The sequence below is a fragment of the Pteropus medius genome, unplaced genomic scaffold, assembly GCF_902729225.1.
Source record: "Pteropus medius unplaced genomic scaffold, Ma_sr-lr_union100, whole genome shotgun sequence".
NCBI classification, from domain to species: domain Eukaryota; kingdom Metazoa; phylum Chordata; class Mammalia; order Chiroptera; family Pteropodidae; genus Pteropus; species Pteropus medius.
Window position 1 is genome coordinate 936,888 of NW_024343159.1, and position 16,854 is coordinate 953,741.

Sequence of the window (16,854 nt, forward strand, 5' to 3'; positions counted from 1 at the left end):
TGGGGGGCGTAGTCTGTTTGGGGGTCGCCTGACGAGTCCTAGGCGACTACACGCCCCAGCGGCCACCGCGGCAGCGCGGAGGCGGCCGCGAGGTCCTCTCGGTACTTGAAGTTCCCCCGGAGGAGCCTCTCGGGCGCTAAGGCTTGTGGGAGATGTAGGGCTCCTAGAAACTGCAAGGGCCGTCGGGAACGAGAGGGAGTCTGGGAAGGAGGCGGAATGCGAGGGGGTGGGGGGTGGGGGGGTGGCGTAGCTTAAAGGCACAGTGACGTGGAAACCACCAGGTGAAGCTCCCGAGTCGACCGAAGCCCGGCGTTGAAGGGAAGGAGCCCCCAAGCGCCAGGGCCCGACACACCTGTACGGAACTGGGCCGCGAGGCTTCGGACCTAATATGTAGAGCTGATATGTATGTGACTTAAGAGACAGGAGGTGCGCTCCCTGCCTGGACCAGGGTGCACATCATGGAGCACACCTAGCTCCCAGCCAGGCGCCCAGCTTCCCTTAGCGGCGACCAGTGAGACAAAGGTGGTCAGGGCCCCGGAAGGCAGAGCCGGGTACTGGAGGTTAATCGCTTCCTCCCAGTCCCTTTCACAGACCTGGGGCATCACCTGCGTCCATCCCTATCTGCTGTGCCTGCCACCTGTCCATCTGCATGTGTCCTCGGGATCCAGCTCTGTCTGTGGCTGGTGTCTGTCTGGCCTTTGCGTATGCCCTTTATATCTACCCGTGTTTACTTGTCCTTCTCCAGCTCATACATGTCTGCCCATGAGTCTGTCTTTCCCTGTCCAACTGTGACTCTATGTCCTTTTTTACCTGTATTCGCCCCTTCCTGTCTGCCTGTGACTGGGTGCCCTCTGCTTGTCAGATCTGCCTTTGTGTGTCCTTTACAGGCTACCTCACCTCTGTGTGGGCACCCCCTCCCTGCTCCCAGAGAGCAAAAGGCCCTACTGAGCTCAGCTGAGGACTGCTCAGATTTGGGAAGGAGGCTAAAAAGGAAGACAGATAGGGTGACGAGGGGGACAATGATGGTGGCATCAACAGAAAGGCCAGTGACAGGCCCAGGCTTGACTCTTCCACCAGACAAGCCTGATAGGGCCCCCTCCTCTGCCCCGCTCCATGTGTCCAAACCTCACCCTGCCTCCACAGATGAACTCAGGTGCCGCCTCCGTGAAGCCCCATTTTGATCTGTTTGTTCCCTGCTCTGGGTGCCCAGGGCACGTCCCCACATATCAGTTCTTAAACTTTCGGGTGCCTCTGGAAGTGAATGAGAAGGGAAGGGCACACAAATGAGGACTGGTTCAAAGCTGTGTAAGAAACAGCTATGTCCCCTCCGTCCTCCACTTCCTGCTGGCCGGAAACCGCCTCACCCCAGAAACCACCCTGCACTCCCCACCCCATACAAGAATAAAACAGAGGGTTTCTACTATGGGGAAAACTAGACAGAGGCAGTGCACAGAAATCGGGGATTTAAGCAATCCGCACGTGGAATACAGAGCCCCCGGCCCTGTCTCTTCCAGAAGACTGGCCAGTGGCGTTTACCCTCCAGCCCGGATGTTGGGGATGTCTGCTCAGCCCAAGACGAAAGACCCACGGAGTCCGATACCAGGGATTCCAGCCCCAACCACATGTCCCAAGGTACAAGACGGCTTTTTAGTCCCTCACGCTTAATCGTAAGCAGGCACCAAGGATTGTGTATTGAGGAAAGCCTCCGACATGAGCAATAGAGACAGAACACAAAAACAAATAAACAAAAATATAGAAGTTGCAGGGAGAAGAGAACTTTAAAAGCCTATCAATAATTTTCTCAGATAAGCAAGAGAAAATAGTGTATACGTGAAACGAGAACATAATGCCGTTAAAAAGGAACAGGCAGAAATAAAAGAAGAGCTCTCGAAACATAAATATATGAGCGTAAATAAAATTCACACTAGAAGAGTTGGAAAAGTTAACAAAATCAAAGAATCAGCTCAGAAATATCTAAATAATAAGAGTTCTGGGCGGGGGGAAGAACAGGAAAACAGAGAAGGAAATCTTCACAGGAACGATGACGGAAAACTTCCCAGGACTGAGGGACAAGATTTTCAGATCGAAAGGGCCCACCGACTGCTCAACGTGGTGGAGAAAAACAGGCAGCCAACTATCATGAGATTTCAGAACACTGGAGAGAGAGAGCCAGAGACGATCTTAAAAGCCCCCAAGGAAAAGGAACACCTCTCAGAATGGTTCAGGACATTTGGCCTGACACTTTGTACCAGCCACACTGAGCCAGAAGACAAGGTAGCAAGGCCTTCAAAAATGGGAAAGGAAACCGTTTCCAGCCCGGAACTAAACACGGAGCCAAACCACCGATCAGGTGGGAGGACACTTGAGCTGTTGCTGGGTCGTCGCTGTCACGGACAAACCTGCGAGGCTCGTCTCCCCTCTTAGGAGTGGAGGTCACGGGCCAGCGGGTCTGTGGGCGTCAGACCTAACAACTTGCTGCCAATCTGAGTTCCAAAACAACGTATAAGTAGGAATTAAAAAAACAAAGAAAATATAATAAATAATAAAAAGAAGAAACCAAGCGATGGGTAAGTGACTGTCCACAGCTTTCCACTGTCTGGTGCTGTGGGACGTCTACATTTTTGCCTATGGAACGCGTCTACGTGGCTTCTGACCATGATCGTTTGAGTTCTGCTGATCACTAACGAGACCGAGTGTCCCCGCACGTGCGTATTGGCCATTGGTACTTTTTTCTTATACGAAACTCTTGTTCGTGTATTTTGCCCATTTTTTTATGGGGTTGTCCTTTTCATTATTGATTTGTAAGTGTTCTTTACATAGTCTTGGCATAATCTTGTCGGTTCGCTTGTGTACTTTCAAAAAGTATGTAAACATACCAAAAAAAAAATAGTAAGAAAGGAGAGAGGGCAGAGCATGGAATTTGGAGAAAACCAGCGGCTTTCAAAATGGAACAGCGAAGTCGGCAGGGCCAGGGTGTGTCAGCCTCCAGGGCTGGAGACCTTATTCCCCTCAGGCCTACCGCCACGCCCGCACTGGCCCCGGCCTGGCACGCACCTAGCGATGCCTCAGGCCTCATTCCGTCAAGCCCCAGGGACCAAGGGGAAAGCAGACAGACCTGGGTTTGCTGGCTGGACAGAATGGTGGGCTCCTCATCCAGCCTCAGCACCCGTCTGTAAGCGGCCAGGTGACTTCGGGAACTACTTGTCCGCAAACTCCTGCAAATAATGTCACTGTGAACAGCTTTTTCATCCTGCAAACTGGAGAGAAAAAATGGCGAGCGCCTCCCAGCTGAATGAGATGAGATGCGTACAGTATCACTCACTGCGGCTTCGCTGGTGTGAGCAAAAGAAACCACCTAAATGCCCCTGCCCCCCACGGGGGACCGGGTAACAATTTATGACAGAATAATGCTGTGGACTATTATACAGCATTCAAAATGAACGGGGCGGGCCACGGTGGACGGATGTGGAAGGTACCGTGTTAGCTTAAAGTACAGAATGGTACATGTGGGATGCTCTGATTTGTGTAAAGGAGAAAATAATAGCTCTGCATTAGCTTGAAAATTATCACTGGAAGAATACATAGAAAATTAGTAATATTTTTGCCTCCAGGCAGAAAATCAGGGTGGCTAAGGGACGGGGGTGACATAGAGATGACTTTTCATTAGATTATCTTCTTTTCCTTCTAAATTTAAACAGCCACCTGAGTCTCCCGGACCTCCAGGGTGCTGTGCCCTTCCTGCCCTGTAGGTCTCTCCCCTGAGGGACCCCCGCCATCCCTGGGAGGGCGGAAGAGACAGCTTCTCTCCACAGGGACCACCCCTGCGCCCAGACCTGGCAATTCCAGGCCCCTCCACGGCGGTCCGTGCAGCTGCCCGATGAAGCTTCTAGAGGTTCACCTCTGCTCGTTTCTCTCCCACCTGAACCCCCAATGGCTTCCACTCTCAGCCAGTTACATCTAAACTCTGCGGGCCCGCCCAGGCCTCGTCTTCTTTAAATTCTTCGAGGGATTCCAGCTTCTTCGAGCCAGCCAGTGCCTCGGGGCACTGCCGCCTGGGAGGATCTCGTGACAATGGGAAGTTCTCAGTAGCCTGTCCATTCTGTAACCACCAGCCACATGAAGCTAGAAGCCACCAAACACTTGACATGTGGCCAGCATGACTGAGGAACCGAATATTGAATTTTATTTAATTTTAACCAATTTAAATTTAAGTAGTCCACATACAGTATACAGCCTTAGAGAAGGACTCCAATGATTCTCACTTAAAAAAAAAAAACCCTTTTTAAAAAATAATTTTATTATGACTACTATACATATAGAAGAGATATCAAACATAAGCGTTTTAAAGAAAACAGCTAATATTACTACACTAACAGCTAATAGTGAATACACAGAAGCCAACTGTACCCGCTAGGGATCTGTTACACATGTCACGTGTATTAACCGATTTATCAACACCCTGCTCACAGATGAGAAAACAGACTTAGAAAGGTTGAGCGACCTGCAGCAGGCCGCAGGGCTGGTGAGCGGGGGAGGCGGGACACAAGCCCAGCCAGGTGAGCGGGCTCCTGAGGCCCGGGAGCCACCCGCACCCACCACAGAGATGCCACCTCCCAGGGCACAGTGCTGGCAAAGGAACCCATCTTCTCAAACTACGCGTCTCTCGAAATCTGGCAGACGCGGTGATAGCCAGTCTGTGTAGCACGCACGTTGTCCTGGGCTCTGTTCAAAGCACTTTAAACGCTTTTGTTGTCATTCCTCCCCGGGACCCCGTTTTCCAGACAGGAAAACTTAGCCTAGGGGCAGCTGAGTAGCTTTCCTCGAGTGACAGTGTTGGTGGCGGGTGCTCAGACCCTGCTGGCTCTGACTCCTCCGAAAGCACAAACGCATGGCTGCTGTCATATCTTGGTGGCACGCGTGGGAAGGAGCACAAGAGACGACGCAGTTTTGAAAACCACTGGTCTGAACGACACATCCTCCTCCGTTTTCCAGTCGGGGTAACTGGGGGCCAGGAAGTGGTGATGGGAACGGGTTGCCCAGCACTGCGGGCCGGGGCCAAACCCCTCCAGTCTCTTGGGGACTCTCTCAGGAGTTTAAAGGGAGGGCACTGGCATCCCCTTGAACCCGAGGAGCAGGGTGGCCCCCACACAGGCCGCGCCCTTTACACATGGCACCCACCCCCAGGCAGCTGTTTAGATTCCCATTTCAGTGGGTGAACGTCGTTTAGAAATTCTAATGACATCATTCGCAAAAAGTGAGATTCAAACCCAGGTCTCCTGACGTGCAAACCCAGGTTGTTGCCACTAGGCCACACTGGACACTCACCATGCGCTTCCCCTGCTGCTGCCAGTAGCACACCACCCCCTCCCCCCTTGCCTTATGGACAGACTAGGCCGCCCCCGTCTCCCTTGACCTTGCTCCTCCAGACTTGCTTCAGATCTGCACCCGCAAGTCTCCTCTGCTCTGGGGCCCCAAGTCCCCCAACTTCTTTCCTGAACCCACCCCACAAATGGAGAAGCAAGCGCAACCCAGCCTCCTCCAACTGGCCTGGCTCCTCGCCGGGCTGGCAGTCTGGGGGCCTGTGACCTGGATGTTCCAGATCATAAGGCTCAGACGGTGGTTTAAAGCAGCAACAGCACCTTGCGGCTTGTTAGAAATGCAGACACCCTAAACCTACTGAACCTCGAATCTGCTTTTTAAGGCGATTCCCAGTTGATTCGTTTCATGGCACTAAGTTAGTCCTGGATCCCAAGGGAAGCAGGCTTATGCCCACCTGCCCGTGTAACTGACCCTCTGCAGCTCTCGGCTCTGTTGTTAGGGCAGCTGTGAGGTGGCTGATGTTATTGTAAGGAGAACTTGGGTATTAAATTGCAACCGAGGCCTGGGAGATTATGGCAACAAAGCGAGCCCTCGCTGGGTTACTGCAGGCAGCATCTCCATGGTGGGCTGGGTCAGGCCCCGGAGCGGTTGCAGAGAATTTAGAAACCTCGCCGCCACCTCCAAACAGGACATTAGGACAGCTACAGAGTGGAGAAACGGATAGGACTCTCGGTTTCAACTAAACTGGGGTGTGCCGAATTGGAAAATAGTTTAAAAATGTTTGTTGCACTGAAATGGCCTATTTATAATACTGGCCTCGTCGCGTAAAGGAAACCTACTGTGACGCTGGACGTACTGACACGTCTTTAAGAACTTGTGACAAGAGTCCTAACCATAAAGACAGCAAAGAAAAGCGTTCCTCGGACAGAATCTGGACCGCTGTGCCGACCGCGTTTCAGAGTTGGGGGTGCTGCAAGCCCCAGCTGGAATCCGGCCGTTCTGTCGCAAGGAGTTAGAATTTGCTATTAAAAAACTGACGAGTCAGGCTGAAGGCACCTGGGCTTCTCTTGCACCGGGACCTTGTGGAGTGTCCCGTAGGAGTGGCCTGTGGACGGGGCCAGAGGGACTCCTCTCGCAAGGGGGAGTGAGCTGGGTGCCCTGTAACAAAGGCAAACCCCATAAAGTACACTGCCATGGCCAGAGGCACCAGTACGAAGGGCTAAGACCACAGGCCTCCACCGACGACAAGCAGCCGCTCTGTGCTCCCGCACTGGCGCGGCGGTGAAGTCCCATCTTACAGTTGAGGAAACTGAGGCTGGGAAAAGTTCCGGGGCTTCTAGGATTCTGAGCAGTGGGGTAGGATGTGGACTCCACCTCACCTACACCCCGCACTGTCTTGTAGCCAGACTTCTGAGGCCTAGAGGGAGGACCAGGGAAGGCATGGGGGAGAAACACCCACGCATTTTACCTATTCAAACCTGGACTATTTTGTTGCAAAATTTTAGGGATCCGGACATGTTATAACGTAAGATTCAAACACCTTATTTCTAAGACACCGTATGCGTCTATGTCTGGAATCTGGGCAAACCCGAGACCCATATGGTGACAACAGAGCAGTGACATAATTACAGGAGTCTTGTCTGGCTCAGTGGGAAGAGACCTAAGTTTAAGCTTTGACCCTGTCACTCCGTAACATGTAACCAAAGCTAAAATGTGGCCTCTGGAATCCAGTAAAATGACACTCGTTCTTTAAGACCCAGCACGAAGCTTTCCCAGACTCTCTCCCACTCCCGCTCCCAAGAGAAGCAGTGCCTGGCGGCTGGTCTTCGGTTCACAGACGACTTGGGAATCGACGGGCACCCTCCCGTCTCTCCCCACGAGGACAGCCCACCTGCGCCCAGCCCAGCTCTCTCGGCAGCTCTAACGCACGCGGAGCGTGGCCACTCTGTGCCACGACCCCTCGGCCACCTCCTGGCCGTTCCTCCTCAACAAAGGCCGTCGTGGGGCGCAAGTCCCCGACGTTTCCAGGGCCACCCCGCTGACTAAGCGCGCGGAGGTCCAAGGCGCACCTCTGCGCTCCGCGGCCCGGCGCCCACCCTCGCCCCGCCGCCCGGCGCGCGCTGCCCAGCTCGGCGGGCGCCGGGCACACGCCCGCGGACTGGGAGGGAGCAGAGGGCAGGGAGTCACACTGCCGGCAGACGTCGCCGCGGGACCGCGCGGAGGCCGCGGCGGCGAGCGGCCGGGGGAGGGGCGCCAGGCCGCTCCGTCCAGCCGGGCGCCGGCTCCTCCCGCCGGGCGGGCACCCACCGACAGCGGGCACACAAAGCCCGCTCGGCGCGCTCGGCGATCGGCTCCGCGCGCCTGTGTCGCCGCGCGCCGCCAGGCGGCTCCGGGTTGGGCGTCGGGCGGCGGCAGGCCCCGCGTGCGGACGCCGCGCGCATCGAACCGCGGCGGGCGGGGGCGCGGAGCGGAGGAGGCGGAGTGGGGCGGGGAGGAGGGCGCGGGAGTGGGGACCGGGCGGGGGGTGGAGGAAGAGGCCTAGCGCAGAGGAGGGAGCAATTGAATTTCAAACACAAACAACCGCACGAGCGCGCACCCGATCGGCGCCCGCCCCGTCCGTGCGGCGCGCGGGGAGACGCCGTGGCCGCGCCGGAGCCCGGGCCGGGGGCCGCCATCGAGGCAGGGGCCGCGCGAGGGCCGGAGCGGAGCGGCGCCGCCACCGCCGCACGCGCCAACTTGGGCTCGCGCCTCCCGGCCCGGCGCGGAGCTCGGGGCGCCCGGAGCCCCGCCATGTCGCGATCCAACCGGCAGAAGGAGTACAAATGCGGGGACCTGGTGTTCGCCAAGATGAAGGGCTACCCACACTGGCCGGCCCGGGTGAGCAGTGCGGCCCGCCGCCCGATCCCCCTCCGGGCTTGGGTTGCATAACACCCGGGAGGGCGCAGCGCTCCGCGCGGCGGGGTGGGGGCGGGGGCGTCTGACCCCCCGACTCCGTCCGGGGTCCCGCCAAGCCCCCCCGCCGGTTACATAATGGGGGAGGCGGCGGGGTGGGGGCGGCGAACGGCGGCGTGTGCGCGGCGTGGGGACCCGAGGGCGCGGGTCGCTTCCCCGCCCGGCTCCGCGTGCTCAGTTCCGCCCCCAGCCCCCACACTCCCGGGTTTCGGGCCCGCTGCCCGGGTTCGGGCCAGCCGTGCGACTCCGCCCACCCACCGCGGGGCGCCACCGCCACCCCCTCCAGGACCCCTTAGAGACCCCGTTTATTCATTGATTGTTGCCCCAGCTCTAACTCCTCCCTGGACTAAATGGTTAACGGAGGATCCCAGCCCCGCGAAGCATAGAGGCGGAGAGCGCTTCTGGAAAACTTTGGTCCCGGGCGCCCGTGAGACGTCCGAAGTTGGGAGGGTCGCGGGATGGCCGGGGGCGGCGTACGAGGGATCTGCCTGGCTCGGAAATCATCCGCCAGAACCTTCCTCACTCCTCAGCCCCACGGAAATATACCTCCATATGCTGGCAACTCACATATGGGGCTGAGGGTGGCAGGGCCCCCGCGGGACTGGGAAGTCCATTCCAGACTGCCTGTGAGTGGGGGCGGGGGGAGCCCGACTTTCTTCTCCACCCCTCCCCCCCCAGATATGAGCCTCTCCCGCCAGAAAGGCCCCGTCCGCCATGTGGTTGATCTGCCCGCCACTATGAGGGCCCCTCCCCCCTTCTAGCACCTGGCCAGGTGGGAGGGTGGGGCCCAGAGGTCCGGCCTGGCGTCTAGTCTTGTCTCCCCTACCGAGACAGGTGAAGGAAGGAGGGGAGGGACCCAAAGGGTGCTGGAGGAGTTTGGGGGTGTCACGGGGCGCACTGCGGTGTGGGGAGGCCTGGTGTTGGGCGCCTGGAGCGTGAGACTCCTGCCCCGTGAAAGCCAGAGGCAGAGGGCTGGACGGCAGGCGCCTGAGGGCTTTGGGCTGCTCTTGGTGGAGCCGAGTCTCTGGCCCAGACCCTATTGTGAACTTAGGAGGTCGCCCCAGGCTCCCGTGGGGTCTGTTCAGTGTCAGGCCCACTTTGGGGCCACTCTGAGAAAGCCCTGGGGATTCTTCCTCAATCTGTCCCCCCTCCTGAGGAGTATGCCTGACCCCATATGCCTTGACCTCCCGGGTCCCTGAAACTTCTGGACGCCTGGCCCCTGGGATGAGAGGACAGTACAGAGGAGCAGGGCCTCCGGCTTCCAGGGCCTCCTCCTCGGGGTCTGGGGGAGGCCACGTGAGGCGGCAGCCACGGCAGCTTTGTGCACACATGTGCGTGGAGCGGGACACTGAACACTCATGTACTTTACCCTCCACCTTTGATCCAACTGGCATCTTGGCCTGGATGCCAAGGCCCTGGTGGGCAGGCCAAGAACTGAACCCAGGTCTTCACCGCTCCTGCCTCCTGGGGTGGGACAAAGTCCAGAAGCTGGGCTAAGGTGTGTGGGGGGGGGCGGTCAGCTGGCTGTGGGCTGCAGAGAACCCTGTAGGCATCATGGAAGGCAGGGCACAGACACAGATGGGCCTACCTGGGCCCTGTGAGAAGCCCTCGAGGTTTTGGTGGCCTTTGGAGTGAGGGCAGTGCCTGGGACTGGGGAGGCCATCCATTTTGTCTCTTCCCACTGTCCTCCAGGGCAGGGGGTGGGACAGGAGGCTGAGTCTCTTCCGATGTGGAGGCCTGGACCCTTTAGATAAAGTTAGGGCTGGGGAGAGCCACGGATGGGATCCCAAGGCTGGGGCCCCGCCATGTGTGCTCTGTCACAGCTGGGGGAGCTGTACGCCCAAGGCGCTTATCTCCGACACGCATCCCCCTTGACCACCAAAAGGACAGGCAGATTGGAGCCTCCTCACCACCCCGTGGATGGGTCTTAGTTTCTGGAGTAGCAGCCCGGCCCCTCCTGAGGTGGAGGAGGAGACGGGGCCTCCCGCAGCTGACTCGGGGTGAGATGCTGCGGGGAGCCCAGCTAGAGGGGCCACGTGGTGGGCCGACCTGCCTGGCAGGGTGGCTCCGCTGCTAACCTTCCCCTTTCCTCCTGCCTGACTTCCTGGGGGGTCTCCAGGCACTTAACAATTAACCTCCAAGACTCAGGGATTTTTCTTGGTTCCTTCCTCTCTCCCTTCCTGCTTCATGGGCCCAGAAAGTCTGGTCCCAGAAAACCTGAGCGGCCAGAGGGCCTCACCCATCTGTCCTCCCTCTGCCCCTCCCCCACTCCCAGGCACCACCTTGCCTTTGCCTGCTGGGTTTGCCACACTTTCCCGGCCCCAACCGTCTCCTGCCCCAGATTTTCCGGATCCTGGGTCAGGTGGGGCCTGGGCCCTGGGTGTGGTGGTCAGAACCCTGGCTGGCGGGCCATGTGGGCTTGGCCTTCCCTGCTGCCTTCCTCTGAGCTGGGCAGGCCACCCCAGGCCTGGATTTGGTCTGAGGCTGGGACAGAGGTGTTTGGTCCTATCCCCCCCCCATCCCTCCCGTGGGACCTTCAGAACCTTCTGCGTGTCCACGGGCCCTGGGAGGACAGGAATTCGTGCTCGGGCCCTTCTGACGGAGCTGGGCAGTTGCAGAGGGAGTGGGTGGGCCGGGCCCGGAGGGGAAGTAACCTGCCGGGGGGTCCTGGGATGGCTGACAAGTAGCGGAGCCCCCTCTGCCCTTGGGCCAGTGAGGGGCTGCAGTGGGGTCCTTGGTGCTCATCTGGCCCCACCCTGACCCACTTAGCCTTGACTCACTTGTTCTGAGTCAGCCTGGATATGAAGGCACCGCCTGGGAGACATGTCTGTTTTGGGGTGCAGGCCTCCCCGAGACCTGCTGTCATCTGCTGGGTCTAGGAGGGTCAGCCCTTCGCTTCCAGATGCAGGAAAGACGTTTCCTTTGTACCCGAAGGATGGAGGGTCTACTGCACAGGGGCTCCTCTCCCCTTTCGGGATGAGGTGCTGGGAGTCCCTTAAGTGGGAAGAGCACACCTCTCACGGCCCCTCCCCCACAGGTGCCTGCACTTTGGGGTACATGCCAGTGCGCCCCGGCCTCCCGCTCTCCGGGCCCCCCCTTTATCTGGCAGGAGGCCGGCAGGGCGGGTCTCTCGGGCGTGTTGTGTTCTGTCTATTTTTAATTCCCATCCATTCTTCTGTTTCTCCCCCACCCCTGAGGCTGGGCAGCTGGTGGCCTCCTGGGTCCTCTGTCACACTGGTCAGCTACCTCCCTGAGGAAAAGGCCGGTGGGCGCCAGCTGCTTTGCTGTGGCTCCTGGAGAGACCCTCGCTCACCCCGCCCCTCTCCTGAGCCTCAGTTTCCCCCTCATCGCACGTTCCCTGCCCCGGCTTCAGGTGTGGGCACTGGAAATGCGGGGTCCAGTGTGCCCACTGTGCTTAGACCCCGCTCTGCCCGCGCCTCGTGCAGAGACCCACCCGGAGGCCCAGGGCAGGCTTCCCCGAGACCTCTGAGCCCTGGAGGCTTTCATCTTGTTTCTTACGTCCCCCACTCCTAAGAAGAGGGTGGGGGGTTAGCTGGCAACTGGACCCAGGTGTTCTGGCCCAGGACTGACTGCCCCTCAGCCCCCACTTCAGGTCGGGCTTCTCAGAAGGGCCCAGGCCCTCCAGCTCCAGCCGTGCTTTCTCGCACAGCCAGGGACTCAGGTGCCAGACTCCAGGCTTGGGGGTGGGGTGTGTGTCAGTGTCCCCTCCTCCTCAATCCGGAGAGAGGGCCTGGGGGAGGAGTGGTCACATTCCTGTTTGCTGAGTGGCCCTGGGGGCGGGGTTGGGTTGTCATGGCAATGGAGATCCAGTTTGGGGGGGACAGTGTGCCTTCCCACCCCCAGCACTCAGCCCCGTGTCTCCTGGTCCTGGGGAGGGCCCAGTTGGTACCGGCCTTCTTGGGGGGAGGGGCTGGACCTCTATCCCCAGAGGCCACAGGGCAAGCGGGGGAGGTGCCCAGGAGCCTGAAGACTCCAGGTCTGGAGCCAGATGCCCCTCAGATTGGTGCCCAGCGCCCCACCCCGTCTCCTGGGTGTATCTCAGCTCACGTCCGCCCTCCCAGCTTCCACGCTCCCCGGGCCCCCAGTCAGGCATTCTGTCTCTGTCTCGGTGCGTTAATTACTGCCTTGGCCTGTCCCTATCTGCTCCTGGGGCCCCAGTCAACATGGCCACCTGGCCTCTGTCCGGCGGGAAGCCAGGCTGCTGGGTCTGCTGCAAGTGCTGCTGGGAGTTGTAGTCTCCCCTCAGCCGGTCCTGGGCCTCCAGGGCCTGACCTGAGAGGGTGGCTGGGTGGCTGCCTCGCCTTTTCCCTGAGCTCAGACCTCTGCACCTTCAACACCAGGGCACTCAGCCCCCAGACCGTGGAGCAGGGACCAAGTCCCAGATCTAGCTGGAGGCCTGGCCCTCACCGACTTGCTCTGTCATTCTGGGCAAATCGCTTCTCTTTTCTGGGCCTCAGTTTCTCATCTGTAAAGTGAGAGACTTTGACTACCGCAGGTGGCTTTCAGAGTGTTCCCCAGACGTCTCGAGGGGGCTGCTCCTCGGGGAATGGGAGGCCTTGCCCTCCCACTCAACCAGAGCCGTCTGCTTTTAGCTATTTCAGAGGTTTGCTCAGCGGTCTTTAGTGTGCACCTGCTGTGTGTCAGACACTGTGCTGGGGATGAAAACAGAGCTGCCCTCTGATTTCAGGGCGGGCAGAGTCCACACATACACCAGTCAGGTGGGGACGGGACAGCCAGGCAGTCGAGAGTTGTGACGAGCGCTGAGGAGGGGAGGTGCCGAGAGAGTCTCATCTAGGAAGCTGACCGGGTCGGGAGAGGCAAGGGACCTTCTGGAGGAAGTGGCCGCAGGGCAGAGGGTGGAGTGAGTGAGTTTGGGAGGCCGCAGGGTCAGTCCGAGGAGCAGCGGGCAGAAGGGCCACCCATGGGAGGACGAGCCGTTACCCTCAGTCAGTGCACAGCGACTCCCCACTTCACAGGAAGGAAACTGAGGCACAGAGAGGTTCTGTGGTTGCCCACGATCATAGAAACATCGGCAGCAGCGTTGGGGTTCAGAGCCTGACATATGGGGAAGGTGAACGGGTGGGCCCTGGAAATGCCACACTTGGACAGGCCCCTCTGGCCGTGGTGGGGCCGGGGAGATGGCAAAGGCGGGGAGCTCACAGGCCGGATCTGGCACGCGGAGGGCAGAACGGATGCCGTTTGCTTTGCAAAGGGGGGGCTCCAGGGTCCCCACGGGGCGCTGGTGTCTCAGCTCGTGTGAGCGAAGTTCCACTGGTAAGCAGGATTCCAAAACCACTTTGGTGACTCTCTCCGTCTGACTACACAAATGTGCCCCAGAGGTCAGCGCCCCGGCCCCACATCTGCGGCCTCGGGATGCCAGCTCACTCTGGCTCGCCTCCCTGTCTTGTTCGCAGATTGACGAGATGCCTGAGGCTGCGGTGAAATCGACAGCCAACAAATACCAAGTCTTTTTCTTCGGGACCCACGAGACGTGAGTGGGGGCAGAGGTGGGGTGGCCCTGGGCGGAGCACTTCGGGGGACCGGGGCTATGGGCCGTGCAGCTGGGGGGCAGTGAGGGGCCCGGGAGCACAGCCTCGCCTCTCTCCCCAGGGCATTCCTGGGCCCCAAAGACCTCTTCCCTTACGAGGAGTCCAAGGAGAAGTTCGGGAAGCCCAACAAGAGGAAAGGGTTCAGCGAGGGGCTGTGGGAGATCGAGAACAACCCTACCGTCAAGGCTTCGGGCTACCAGGTGAGCCGCCAGCCGCCTCGAAGCCCCCCGAGAGCAGGTGTGGCCAGAGGCCCGGGCACCCGGGCCGTGCAGGGTCGCGATGTCTGCGGGACCGGTCTCAAACGCCGGGGCTGTCAGAGTAGTCCTCCCGGGCGGGGGCGGGGGCGAAGTGCCGCTGGCTTGTGTGGTCCGGGTGAGGTCAGGAGCCAGAGCAGGACGGAGGGCGGCAGTGGGGGACAGGCCTGTGTCGGCCCAGCGTGGAGGTAGGGGATCTGCCTTAGCTCTTCACCCAAGGCTTCAGGAGGAGGGGTGCCTGTGAGTCGGGCAGGACCAGGCGTGGGAGGGCGGGGGCGGGGGCGGGGGAGAGGGGCCCAGCTCCCCTGGGGAGAAGTTGACCCCAGGTTTTGCCTCCTGCTCCAGCCCTCCCCCCTCCTGCACAGAGCCCTGCCTGCCCGGCCGGTGGGTTTACCCCGGGGCTAATCCGACAGAGGTGGGTCTCAAATCACTTGTGAGACTGGGCACCTGGGCGGGGGCGGGGGCAGGCGGGAGAAGGAAGGAGTGAGTGGCCGAGGGGGGGGCCTGGGGGGGGCCCGGCCCGGCCGCTGCGGGTGCCACTCAGCCTCTGCTGTCTCCGCCACAGTCCTCCCAGAAAAAGAGCTGCGTGGAGGAGCCCGAGCCGGAGCCCGAGGCTGCAGAGGGCGACGGTGACAAGAAGGGGCTCGCTGCCGAGGGCAGCAGCGACGAGGAGGGGAAGCTGGTCATCGACGAGCCCACCAAGGAGAAGAACGAGAAGGGGGCCCTGAAGAGGAGAGCAGGCGACCTGCTGGAGGTAGCCGCCCCGCCCGGGGAGTCCCTCGCTGAGCACGTGGCACACGGGACATGCCAGCCAGCAGCGGGCTGGGGAGGGACTGTGGGGAGGCACGGGCAGGTGGCCGGCGTCCGCCCTCCCCAGCCTCAGCCCACCTCGTCTCGCCCATCCTCCCCAGGACTCCCCGAAACGCCCCAAAGAGTCAGAAGACCCGGAAGAGGAGGAGAAGGAGGTGGCCGTGGTGGAGGGTGAGCGGCCCCTCCCCGCGGAGGGGGAGAAGAACAGCACCCCCTCCGAGTCCAGCTCCGGCCGGGCGCCGCCTCCCGAGGAGGCAGAGGGGGAAGAGGACGAAGAGGCTGCGAAGGAGGATGCTGAGGCCCCCGGTGTCAGAGACCACGAGAGGTGAGCGGGCGCCCGGAGAGGAGGGCCGCGCTGGCGGGGGCGAGGGCAGGCTGAGGCCCCACCGTTAACCTTCTCCCCCCACCCTCCCCGCAGCCTGTAGCCACCAATGTTTCAAGAGGAGCCCCCGCCCCGATCCTGCTGCTGTCTGGGTGCTACTGGGGGAACTGGCCACGGCCTGCAAACTGGGAACCCCTTCCCCACCCCGAGCTGCTCTCCTCCACTCACTCCTCCCAAGCCCAGCCCCTGGAGATTGACCTGGATGGGGCAGGCCGCCCGGCCCTCCCCTCCGTGTCCCCACGCCCCTGTGATTTGAGTCAGGGCTGAGTCTTCGCCGTGGGATGAGGCCATCACATCCCTCCCCACCTGGGTTTTTCTCGGGGCCCGGAGCAGCCGCTCCCGCTGCTGACACCTCTCTGCCCCTTCCCCAGGCTTTCTGGACCTCGGGTGGGGTTGGTTGGGATCGGGGCCAGGAGGAAGGGGTGGAGAATCAGCAGCAGCAGCAGGGTGGGCTCCGGGGCCCGCGAATTCAGGTGGGGGGTGGGAGGGCGGGATCTTCTTGAGATCCTGTCCCTTCCTCCGGGACCCGTTATCCCTGCTGCCTGGATTCAGGGAAAATGGGACAGCTTGTGGGGGAGGGACTCCCTTTCATAAATCCTTGTGATTGACAGCACTCATTCTTCCTTTTGCTAACTCCAGGACTTCTGGGAGTTGTAGTTACTCATCAGAAGATTTGGGGGCTTCCCAGATGCTTGGGCCAAGGAGCTGAGATCTGAAGGGGGGGCCCCACCCAGCCTGGGCGGGGTGTCGAGGAGGAGCTATCCCCCTTTAGGTCTCTGGCCAGAGACAGATGCCCTGGGGAGACCCCTAGCTGCCCCCTTCCCTCTCCCCACAGTGCTCAAGGCCAGCCTACAGTCACCTATGTCACCCAGACATAAAGGAGAAGACACATTTTTTAGGAAATGTTTTTAATAAAAGAAAATTTAAAAAAAATTTAAAGACCCCCTATCCCTTTGTGTGCCCCCCACTCTGCTCCCTTCTTCCCCACTATTGCCCCAATTTCTGAGGTGCACTGGGAGGCTCCCCATCTGTTTGGGGCTTGATGACTTTTCCTTTTCTAGCTGGGGCTTTGGTGTTCCTTCCGGTGTCATTTTTCATCCAACTGGTCCCCTCATTGTAGTCACCAGATCCAATTTGTAAGCCACTGAGAAGACAGGGAAATGGGTGGCCTCTCCCACCTCTTTCTAGTGGTCTCTATGCCTCTTCATCTCTTGTCTTTCACCCTTGCCCCTTTCCCTTGGGCTCTGATGAAAAATTGCTGACTGTAGCTTTGGAAGTTTAGCTCTGAGAACCGTAGACTATTTCAGTTCTAGGAAAATAAACCCGTTGATTACTACATTGGATTCTGACTGATTCTTTGGGAGCCGCGTTGGTTAACTGAAGTGGGGACGGAAGGCAACTGATTGCCACAACGCCTTGTCAGACTGCGGCGGCGGGCGTCGTCCTGTCCTCCCGTCCTCCCTTCCCAGACTGAGAAAGCCAAAATTCTTGAGGGAAGTCACAAGCCACTCCGTTGATTCTGCTTGTGTCCAGCTGCCGGTTCACACAGGTTGCCCCATTAAGCACG

General features: G+C 59.7%; 1 protein-coding gene and 1 long non-coding RNA gene across 3 annotated transcripts; both read left to right on the forward strand.

The window, feature by feature from the left end:
* The first annotated feature begins 256 nt into the window (after positions 1-256).
* LOC120606123 (uncharacterized) lies at positions 257-2,887 on the forward strand. Its single transcript, XR_005653827.1, has 2 exons — positions 257-354; positions 1,515-2,887. It is a non-coding gene; the product is annotated as an uncharacterized LOC120606123 (long non-coding RNA).
* Positions 2,888-7,854: 4,967 nt separating this feature from the next.
* On the forward strand, positions 7,855-16,623 carry HDGF (heparin binding growth factor). 2 transcript variants are annotated; one of them, XM_039867269.1, is made up of 6 exons: positions 7,855-8,196; positions 13,707-13,783; positions 13,903-14,041; positions 14,661-14,849; positions 15,007-15,230; positions 15,324-16,623. In XM_039867269.1, exons 1-6 carry the CDS (start codon positions 8,110-8,112, stop codon positions 15,328-15,330), a joined length of 723 nt encoding a protein of 240 aa, XP_039723203.1. In that variant the 5' UTR covers positions 7,855-8,109; the 3' UTR covers positions 15,331-16,623. The 2 variants fall into 2 exon arrangements, with proteins under 2 accessions (XP_039723203.1, XP_039723204.1); XM_039867270.1 differs by lacking the exon at positions 7,855-8,196 and adding an exon at positions 9,992-10,271.
* The last annotated feature ends 231 nt before the right edge of the window (positions 16,624-16,854 follow it).

Coding starts and splice junctions, on each gene's coding strand:
- HDGF (XM_039867269.1), top strand. CDS start 8,110: ATGTCGCGATCCAACCGGCAGAAGGAGTACAAATGCGGGGACCTGGTG. Junction 8,197..13,706: donor ACCCACACTGGCCGGCCCGG/GTGAGCAGTGCG, acceptor TCTTGTTCGCAG/ATTGACGAGATGCCTGAGGC. Junction 14,850..15,006: donor GAGCAGGCGACCTGCTGGAG/GTAGCCGCCCCG, acceptor CATCCTCCCCAG/GACTCCCCGAAACGCCCCAA.